The sequence below is a fragment of the Camelina sativa genome, chromosome 20 (assembly GCF_000633955.1).
Source record: "Camelina sativa cultivar DH55 chromosome 20, Cs, whole genome shotgun sequence".
NCBI lineage: Eukaryota > Viridiplantae > Streptophyta > Magnoliopsida > Brassicales > Brassicaceae > Camelina > Camelina sativa.
Window position 1 is genome coordinate 28,076,717 of NC_025704.1, and position 10,365 is coordinate 28,087,081.

Here is a 10,365-nt window from a genome sequence, read left to right on the forward strand (position 1 = left end):
CATCATTCTTTTATAACAAATAAACGCATAAAGATAAAAAATTTGCTTTCTCAAGTGTATATATCAACCATCAGTTTCTCTAGGCTGTATGGTATTATCATTAAATAGAATCATCTAGGGGAAATATATTTTGACTCTTTATAAAAGAAAACTTGAAAAATTGGATTTTGATTTATACAACTAATGCTTTACTTAATTCTAGAACTTTTTCCCCGTATTATTTGTTTGAATAAGTGTTATTTTTGTTTCAATAGTGATCACGAACAGAACGTACCGTATTATTTGTTTGAATAAGTGTTATTTTTGTTTCAATACTAACACTAATTATTTTCTTTCTTTGGGCCAATTAATGCATATTGGCTTATGGACAACCCACATCTTAGCAGTGTTTTATAACTTTCATAGACAATAGTTAGTTTGAAAAGAATTGATGAACACTTTCGAACATGCTTGTTCTTGCTTATACGTTTTAACAAAAAAAAATCCAAATCAGACGACAAACTAAAACAGAAACACAATAGAGAAAATATAGATCATCTATATAGGGATGATCATATCACTATGAGTTTATCTCAAGAATCTGGGCATAGTCTATATATAGGAGACGAAAACAAAAAAAAAACTAAGTCCTCAAGAAGAGATGATGTACATATTAAGTTAGACGTTCTAGAGACTCAGAATTGGTTGGAATCACAATGAATCTACTGCTTTGTTGACTGATTCAACATTCGTTTGTTTTAGTAATACAGTTCTGCATTACATTGACTCAAATCTTGTACTTAATTATAAAAAAAAATTGCTGGCAAATAAAACTTTTTGGGTTTTGACCTGGCCCTATCTATCTATGTACCATATAACCAACTTTTTATAATTTGACTTTATTCGGTTGGAATCATCACATGATTACTATAACGTACAGATTACCACCTATATTTAGTTTGAACTTTAATATAAAATTCGATTGGAAAATCTACATGTAAGTTCATATAGTATTTAAAATATACGCACTTACTCTTTCAATTTTCACTAAAGTAAGCTTTTTCAGTTTTTTTTTTCTAAAAAAATGATTGAAATTTATCATCAAGGGTACGAAAATTCTTTTAAGCTAGCTAGATCACTGTTGAGTTTACCCAACTCTACTAACTTAGTATATGATCCTTCAGTTTCTTTTTCAGATTATTTAGTTTATAAATACTGCAGTAAATCCAAACTAAACCTTAGTTAATAGATATGATTTGATACAATTTTGTTTTCACAATTCGAGTTCAAGTTTTAGTCAACTATGTAACTTTTAAAGAAACTTGAATTTTTAGATTGTTTTTACTTCAGTTCAGTCCNTACCAAATCTAACACTTCTTATAAAGTCTTGTTTAATGTTACTTGTTTGAATGATTATGTACAATTGTCACTATCCACACACAAAAATAGCTTTACAATTCGATTGCGTTTTACATTATTGTCGTACGGTTGTCACTCACAAAATTGAAAAACTACTAATCCGTTTCGTCAAGATTTAGCTTACCGCCAATAACGTGACTCCTCCATCATTCTTTTATAACAAATAAACGCATAAAGATAAAAAATTTGCTTTCTCAAGTGTATATATCAACCATCAGTTTCTCTAGGCTGTATGGTATTATCATTAAATAGAATCATCTAGGGGAAATATATTTTGACTCTTTATAAAAGAAAACTTGAAAAATTGGATTTTGATTTATACAACTAATGCTTTACTTAATTCTAGAACTTTTTCCCCGTATTATTTGTTTGAATAAGTGTTATTTTTGTTTCAATAGTGATCACGAACAGAACGTACCGTATTATTTGTTTGAATAAGTGTTATTTTTGTTTCAATACTAACACTAATTATTTTCTTTCTTTGGGCCAATTAATGCATATTGGCTTATGGACAACCCACATCTTAGCAGTGTTTTATAACTTTCATAGACAATAGTTAGTTTGAAAAGAATTGATGAACACTTTCGAACATGCTTGTTCTTGCTTATACGTTTTAACAAAAAAAAATCCAAATCAGACGACAAACTAAAACAGAAACACAATAGAGAAAATATAGATCATCTATATAGGGATGATCATATCACTATGAGTTTATCTCAAGAATCTGGGCATAGTCTATATATAGGAGACGAAAACAAAAAAAAAACTAAGTCCTCAAGAAGAGATGATGTACATATTAAGTTAGACGTTCTAGAGACTCAGAATTGGTTGGAATCACAATGAATCTACTGCTTTGTTGACTGATTCAACATTCGTTTGTTTTAGTAATACAGTTCTGCATTACATTGACTCAAATCTTGTACTTAATTATAAAAAAAAATTGCTGGCAAATAAAACTTTTTGGGTTTTGACCTGGCCCTATCTATCTATGTACCATATAACCAACTTTTTATAATTTGACTTTATTCGGTTGGAATCATCACATGATTACTATAACGTACAGATTACCACCTATATTTAGTTTGAACTTTAATATAAAATTCGATTGGAAAATCTACATGTAAGTTCATATAGTATTTAAAATATACGCACTTACTCTTTCAATTTTCACTAAAGTAAGCTTTTTCAGTTTTTTTTTTCTAAAAAAATGATTGAAATTTATCATCAAGGGTACGAAAATTCTTTTAAGCTAGCTAGATCACTGTTGAGTTTACCCAACTCTACTAACTTAGTATATGATCCTTCAGTTTCTTTTTCAGATTATTTAGTTTATAAATACTGCAGTAAATCCAAACTAAACCTTAGTTAATAGATATGATTTGATACAATTTTGTTTTCACAATTCGAGTTCAAGTTTTAGTCAACTATGTAACTTTTAAAGAAACTTGAATTTTTAGATTGTTTTTACTTCAGTTCAGTCCAAATTTGGATTCACTTTTTTCATTATATCAGTTCACTTCAACTTTGCAAATCTGATAGATTTATTTGGATCGAACACATTTAATAACTCTCATCACGTGTTAAGATATATCTTGCGAAATTATAATCTTTTCTAAATACAAGATTTAATAGCAAAATTTATATACAAACTCTAAAAAAATTCTCAATAAAACTATGATATACATAGAAAAAAACATAGTAAATGATAGAAAAGGCCCTTCAGAAAATAACAAAAAAAAGCCCAAAAATGAGTCACATCCTCACGTGAATAACACGTGTTAGTTTTCTTCAATCTCGTAAGACCTAAATTTTCAAGTCTTTTTTTCATCATTTCGTTAACACCAAGATGATAAAATTTGCAATTTTGAGTCATTAATGGTAGAAAATTTTCATTCATTTATTGAACTAAAAGAATAAACAAAATCAAATTTACATATAAAACTATACATATAGTACAACAAGTCAACAACAACAAAGAAAAAAAAAACAGAGTTGAAAAAAAAGAAGAAAACTAAACTTTGTTTAGAATCTACAACCGCAACAGAGAAAGAAGAAAGCAAGCTTAGATACCAAAACCATAGCTTCGATGATAGACATGATTTTGTATCTCAAATTTTCCAAAAACGACATCTTCTTGAAATTCAATCTCTTCCATTTTATCCCTCCAAGTCCCAAAAACTTCAACCTCGTCCTCTCTTTCGTCGTCTTCCACATCGAAATCTTCCCTTTCGTCCCCATCATTTTCATATAAAATATTTGAGCTGCTGCTGCTGCTCCCCAAAACCGAGATGTACAGAGATTAAAAAAAAAAATACAATTAGGGTTATGTTTTTGTTTTGATTTGTTTCTGGTATTGAGTTGGGGTGGTTATGAGTTTTTTATACGCCTTGAAGTAAAGGATAGTTTGGTCATTTTAAGTCATAGATTCGAAGCGCGTTACAAAACTAATCAACGTAGGTGTTCTGACGTGGGTGCGCTCTGTTTTGTCCAAAGAATTTTCGTGGATATATCTTATTTAATCCTTTATATATCTTCATATATTCACTAAAAATAAAATATATACAGTTGTTGTTTCTAGTGAATACTTTATTCAAATATTTATCCTATTTCTTAGATAAGTTTATTCATATTCTTTTTTTTTAATAGTGAGTTTTATCCGGGGGGATAATGCCAGATTGTTTATTTCATCTAATTTTTTGTTATCAATCTACCTTTTTTAAAAATAGGTTTTGTATTGAAAATTAAGATAGTTATAGGAACAACTGAAGCCCATGAAGGAATGTTTGAGGTCCACAACAATTAAACAATATGTGAAATAAACTCTTTTGAGTAGATGAAGTGAATATTATCCTTCGATCGTGCCAATCCAAAACCGCATATTATGTACTTTGGTGCTAATTTTTGAAGGTGTCTACAATTTAATTTTATGATAATTTATTAGGATTTTGAAACTTTTCAACAGCATTACTAGTTATGAGTGTTTAAAACAAGAAACTGTGTACTACAGTTTCCTAATTGGTACATTACATATGTGGTATCACTATTGATAAAAAGTTATAAAAAACAGAAAAACGAAGATGAAAAATAAAACAAAAACACCAAACCAATGACTTTTGACGTAAAACAACATCAATATGAGTAGATATATATAACTTAATGCTCTTCTCACTTACTTGACACAATACAAATTCATGCATCTATAGACGTAAGACATTATTAACAGAAAGGAAGAAAAAAACTCAAAGAAAAAGTTAGACATTATTACTCTTTTCATTTTGTTTTACTACACGACACAACAAAATTAAGAGAATTAGTGTATTTGATCATCATTAGCAGGAATCATTTATATATGATCAAATACGAAACCATAACATTTTTCTTAAGTACTAATGGTTGAGTAAGTTATGAGTAGGTTATATTACTGGTTGATTTACAAAATTGATGATTTTTTCGTTCATGATATGAGTAAGCTATGTTATTGGTTGATTTACAAATTTTTACTGACTATCACACATTATGTTACTTTCAAACTATTTATTTATGAGATGTCATGCACTATATGGTATATGAAAAAAGTATTCTAAGTGGCACGCGCTATAACATCTTTATATATATAAGAAAAGACATATTGAAATTGAAATTATGTTATTGCACACAAAGTCGAAAGCAGGAATTAAGATAAAATCAGTTTTGTCCTAAGTGCTTATAATGTACCATTTGCAAATCTCTTCTTTACATTTTTTTTTTTTGAAAATCTTTCTACCGAGTCAAGCTCAAGAAGAGTGACACGGTGACGCATTAAAAGTTCACTAATTCACTAGTACTACTGAGTACTGACTAGATACTCTTCCTCATTTCAACAAAGATGATTTTCATGGCTATCAAATAATTTTTTCTTTCTCTAAACGTCGGCGAGTACATCCAAAACTTTAGCACTTAGATGGAGAACTTTAAATTAGGTTCGTTGAAAAATTAGTGACAAGTTACTACATTGTGACTTTATAAAAAATTAGTGACAAGTTACTACATTGTGTGTGACTTTATAAAAATAAAAAGTGACTATATTTCGTACTGGAGCTAACTTTCCTAATCGGGACATTTGTGGTATTACTAATACTCATAACAGAAAAGAAGATGAAGAAGGGTAAAAATCAAAGACCTTTGTGAATGGGGTTGAGTTACATTATAATTTTATAAATGTCAAAGATATTTTTAGATTTTGATTACAGTTGCAACATAATTTCATAATATGTCTTAAGTATTTTGTTTTATACTATATAATAAAAGCTACTTACATCATTCGAATACTTACTGAATGTATATTTATATAATGTTAAAGTTAATCAAACATAATTACTGAATGTATATTTAAGTCCATCCACTTACGCTAAATGTATTCAAACATAATTATATATACTAAATGTATCTTTAAGTTACTTTGATTCCATCCACACGTATTTTATGTTGAGATCATTTTTTCACTTCAATTTATGCATTGTCTAGTTAGATGTAATGAAATAGATATTTTTTCATATAATAAATATTTTTTCATATAATAAATTGTGAACTAGTTGAGAAATGCGTGAGTGTTATAGACACAGCACATCTATAAATAGAGGAGAACTTTGCAGAAAACAAATTTAAAGAGAAACCTAGTGATCATAACATTTTCCTATCGATCTTGTCCTAATTGTAAGAAGAAATCAAGAAAAATGGATCATGAAGAAACGAAGCTCTTTGACAAAAAAGAAGAAACGAAGCTTGCATCCGGATACGAGGATGCGATCCAACAAATGCAAAGAAAAGAAGAGCTGAAGGTAAAGTCTTTGTTTCAAAAGATTTTATATATTTCATATTATTATTATTTTTTGTCTACAAAGTAGTAATATTTTCGTTAAAAAAAAAATCAGGGTATTGAGACGAGGATGAAAGAGTTTGTTGGAGAGAAGACGCTTATCGATCTAAAGTTGAGAGAATTAATTGAGTTAGACAAAAAGCTCGAAACTTTACTACAGCCTACGGTAAAGTAGTAGCTAGCGTTCAATTTTTAATACTCTTTTAAATTTATTTTTGTTTATGTTTATAAAAATCTTTTTTTTTTCTGTTGGTATAATTGGATTGTGTAGGAGAACATGGAAAACATTTGCGTGAAAGACTTGACAGAAGAAACCAAAGATGTTATGATTCTGAAAGCATTTGTGACGTATCGGCTTGGACAAATGGAGACTAAGATTTACGACCCTCAAGACGAATTTGATGTTATAATGGAATCTATAGAAACAAAGGAAGAGAGTGTGAAGGTAAAATGTTGGTTGATTTTTCTTTTCTTTTTGTCCACACAACATTAATTATAATGTCTTTCAAAAAAAAGGGTTTGAAGATGAGGATGAAAGTGTTCATTGATGAGAAGGAGTCTGAAGACATACTCTTGGACGAGTTGTATGAGTTCAATAAAAAGCTTGGAGCTCTTCTTAAGTCCAAGGTTGGTAGAGTTTAACACTTTCTTTTGTTATATATTTTTTTTGTTAACAAATTGTTCCCTAACTTTTCTTTTCTACAAGGGCGTGGAAAATATGCATTTGGAGGACATGAGAGAAGAAGTTAAAGACACAATAATTATGAACGAAATTGTGAAGAAAATGATCGCGAAGAGGGATCCAGAATCGTCTAAACCAACGATCATCAATAATTATTGTATTTAGAAACTAGTAACATATAAATTTGCTATCATGGAGCATATATGATCACTTTATCGCTTGTTTCTCCCTTCAAAATAACTATAGAATAAGTTGGGATTTTCTTATAATGTCAATATGGAAGGAATTCATGTCGTTATACGTTATAATTAATCGGATTCTTATAAAAGATATATTTTCTAATATCTATTGCATAAATTTTCATACATTGGTTGTCAAAGTTTATATGTGTGTACATGACTACTATCACTATGTTGAATTTAGTTTAATATGAAATTATTGTAATGAAGTTATAAGAAGATATGAGATTTCGCCTAAAGGTTACAAATACGCCTAATTTTTACAAATAATAAAACATGGTGTCTGTAAATGCGTCAAACGTTAGTATTTTGCCTTTATAAAAAATTTGAAGATGCGTTTGTATATATCACACATCATAGTGCATTTTTATAAAGTTATTGTTTGAAAATTTGAGTCGCTAATGTAATCCAATATATATAATAAGAATAACAAGCAAATGAGTTTGGTAATAAAAGTAAAGTTGTGGGTTTCAACAAACAAATACTACATAGCAAAGACTTTGACAAAAATAAAAGTACTGATCTTACTCTCTCAACTAGTTCGCCCTAGCCGCTGCTCTCTGGCACACTTCCCAAGTTTGCTTCCTCCGGCGGCGTCGATTCCGATCGGCACCGCTGGGACATCGATTCGCTATTCCCATGCTCTCCTTTTTCTCTCAAGCCTGTCCTTTGTTTGTTTCTATGGTGAATACACCGGAGGTTCATCGGTTCTTCTTTCTGCGACTCCGCTCATGCTCCAGCTTCAATCCCCCAACCCCCCTTCGACTCTTCCGGTGGTTGCTCTCTGCGAGGTGATTCTCACGAGCTTCCAGCCATTCAATTTCAGATCTGAGATTTCTCAAAGCCCCTGTAATCTTGTCAATCGTCTCTGTCACGCCCCATTGAAGTCAACCTCATCATCTCTCTGCTCCTCGGATCTAGATCCCCTCACCAAGCCTGTTGTTTGGTCGCAGTTGGACAGGAGCTCTGTGTTGACGCCGGAGCTGTACAAGACCTCGACAAGACACCGAGTCCCAACCATTGTACCTCATGTTTCCAGGTCTTTCTCAAATCCTCCTTTGTCTTCCCGTAGTTTAATCTTGGTTCGATTTATGAAGTCAGTTGTCCGAAGACTGCAACTAGAACATAATCGAACAAAGACGCTCTGTTGTTGCAAAGAGTCTTTGAGAACCTTGCCCTTAGATTTGGTTAGGGTCCCTACCTATTACTACATGAATTCAAGTAGGTCTGGCATTATGATCTTGGCCCTATGGAGCCATGGTTACCGGTACCTCTTGAATCTATCCCCACTGGTTCAGCTGTTCTCTGACTTACAACAAGTATCAAGCTGCTATACACGCTCTGAAACTAGAAGCTCTAGGACCATCGGTATTATGACCTTCTATCCATGGAGAGGAGGTTACCGTAGCGTTCCCATCCTTCACTACGCCACTTCCGTGTGCCATGAATCCTGTCAACTACATTGTACTAATGTCTGGAAGTCTGTTCCCTTTTGTCAAAGTCTTGAGAACCTCGGCAATATGACCATTGCTTCAAGGAGTGTGGTTACCGATTCCTCTCCAAGCATGACACTACCAAACCTAATCCCCCAATCATTCTCCTTGCCCCTGAGCAGATCAAACCACCTTGTCTCCCGGCAATGGAAACCTCTTCAACGTCCCAATGTCACTGCGATAAGGACCATTCAACACATCACCACAGCTTCTGCGAATGTGGCGTCGGATCTTCCTGAGTTTGCTTGCGGTTTGGTGCTCCTTTGCTCAAGCCTCCAACATCTCTGGTTTATGAATACCGATCTATCTATCTGTACTTTTAATGCTTCTATTTGTTATTAAGCTTGGCCTTGGAAACCTCTAAATCCTTGTAACTTTGCTACTCTGTTCGGTTGAATGAAAGTAAGCTATGTTGNTAAAAAAAAAAAAAAAAAAAAAAAAAGCAAAGACTTTTGACAAAGAACAACACCAACATGGAAATATATTATTAATGGAAGAAAGGATTAACAAGAACGAAGAATAAAGAAGAAAGAAAAATTAGACATAATAATGAAAATATATAGCCATTTACATTTTGTTTATTGGTTATTGAATTTTTTTTTTCCTTTTTTTTGTTAGTGTCCGTTTTTATTAAAATTCTGATAGGGATTAGGGTATAGCTTTTTAACCCTATAAAATCTATTTAAAATATACACAAATGTACAATTTTCTCCCCAGCAAATGCAGCATCATGAGTTCACTCTGGAGAAGTGGAGAGTGATCTACGCTTGCAACACCAAACGAACTAGTCAAAGTTACACTATAGAAGTATGGTTGTCCAAAAAAAAAAAAAAAAAAGTTACACTATAGAAGTAAAAGGTTGTGAGTTGATTTAATTTAACTGTCACTAATAACTAGCTACTTCAGATTGTTAATAATCATTTTTATAACTATAACTTATGTAAGTAATATTCCATCATCATAACAAATTTTGTGTACAGAATTATTTTTTTGAATCATGAAATTCTTAGGTATCTTAACAAAAAAAAAAATTATTGGGTATATCAAAAACTGTTATTATCTCTCACCACTCTTATATGGTATCACATGCCTCCAAATCTATACTAGTATTTTTGTAGCAGATTTTGCTCAAAAATACTAATAAGGAAAGTTTTAGCAATTAATGCTACTAATGCAATTAATTCTGTCGATCTCTAGCAATTTTATATGGACCTCTTAGGGGGGTGTATTGAAACAATAATTTTGGAGGATTCTATGGGATTTAAAAAATTTGGAATTTTGATAGATTTTAGGGAAGTTGATATGAATTATGGTGAAATTCTTTTAAATCCCACATAAAACCATGAGATTTGGATTTCTGTATTTTTAACTAAACAAATCCTCTCAAATCCTCTCAAATTCTCCAGAATCCCTAAAATTTATTAAAATCCAAATCCACAAACTGTTTTGAATAACAATGGATTTTTAAGTAGATTTTTAAATCATCAGTTCAATAACAGTGGATTTCATGAGACTTTTTAAAATCCATGATTGAATAACATATGATTTGTAACTTTTATATAAATCACCTAAAATATCAATTTGAATACACCCCCCTTAGTATTTTATAGACCTCTTGATAATTCATAATTTAAGGGCCTCCATTTATTTAGCTTGTAGACAAAACGATGTCCAAAATTTCATAGGACCCGCGAAAAT

General features: G+C 31.2%; 2 protein-coding genes across 2 annotated transcripts; one reads left to right on the forward strand and one right to left on the reverse strand.

Annotated features, from left to right (window-relative positions):
- LOC104771893 lies at positions 3,344 to 3,714 on the reverse strand. The gene has a single exon (XM_010496498.1). It carries the CDS (start codon positions 3,643 to 3,645, stop codon positions 3,421 to 3,423), a length of 225 nt encoding a protein of 74 aa, XP_010494800.1. The 5' UTR covers positions 3,646 to 3,714; the 3' UTR covers positions 3,344 to 3,420.
- On the forward strand, positions 5,988 to 7,268 carry LOC104771894. The gene is made up of 5 exons (XM_010496499.2): positions 5,988 to 6,215; positions 6,309 to 6,419; positions 6,525 to 6,698; positions 6,770 to 6,880; positions 6,960 to 7,268. The coding sequence occupies exons 1-5, from the start codon at positions 6,111 to 6,113 to the stop codon at positions 7,098 to 7,100; spliced, it is 642 nt and encodes a 213-aa protein (XP_010494801.1). The 5' UTR covers positions 5,988 to 6,110; the 3' UTR covers positions 7,101 to 7,268.

Coding starts and splice junctions, on each gene's coding strand:
- LOC104771894 (XM_010496499.2), top strand. CDS start 6,111: ATGGATCATGAAGAAACGAAGCTCTTTGACAAAAAAGAAGAAACGAAG. Junction 6,420..6,524: donor AAACTTTACTACAGCCTACG/GTAAAGTAGTAG, acceptor TGGATTGTGTAG/GAGAACATGGAAAACATTTG. Junction 6,699..6,769: donor CAAAGGAAGAGAGTGTGAAG/GTAAAATGTTGG, acceptor TTCAAAAAAAAG/GGTTTGAAGATGAGGATGAA.
- LOC104771893 (XM_010496498.1), bottom strand. CDS start 3,645: ATGAAAATGATGGGGACGAAAGGGAAGATTTCGATGTGGAAGACGACG.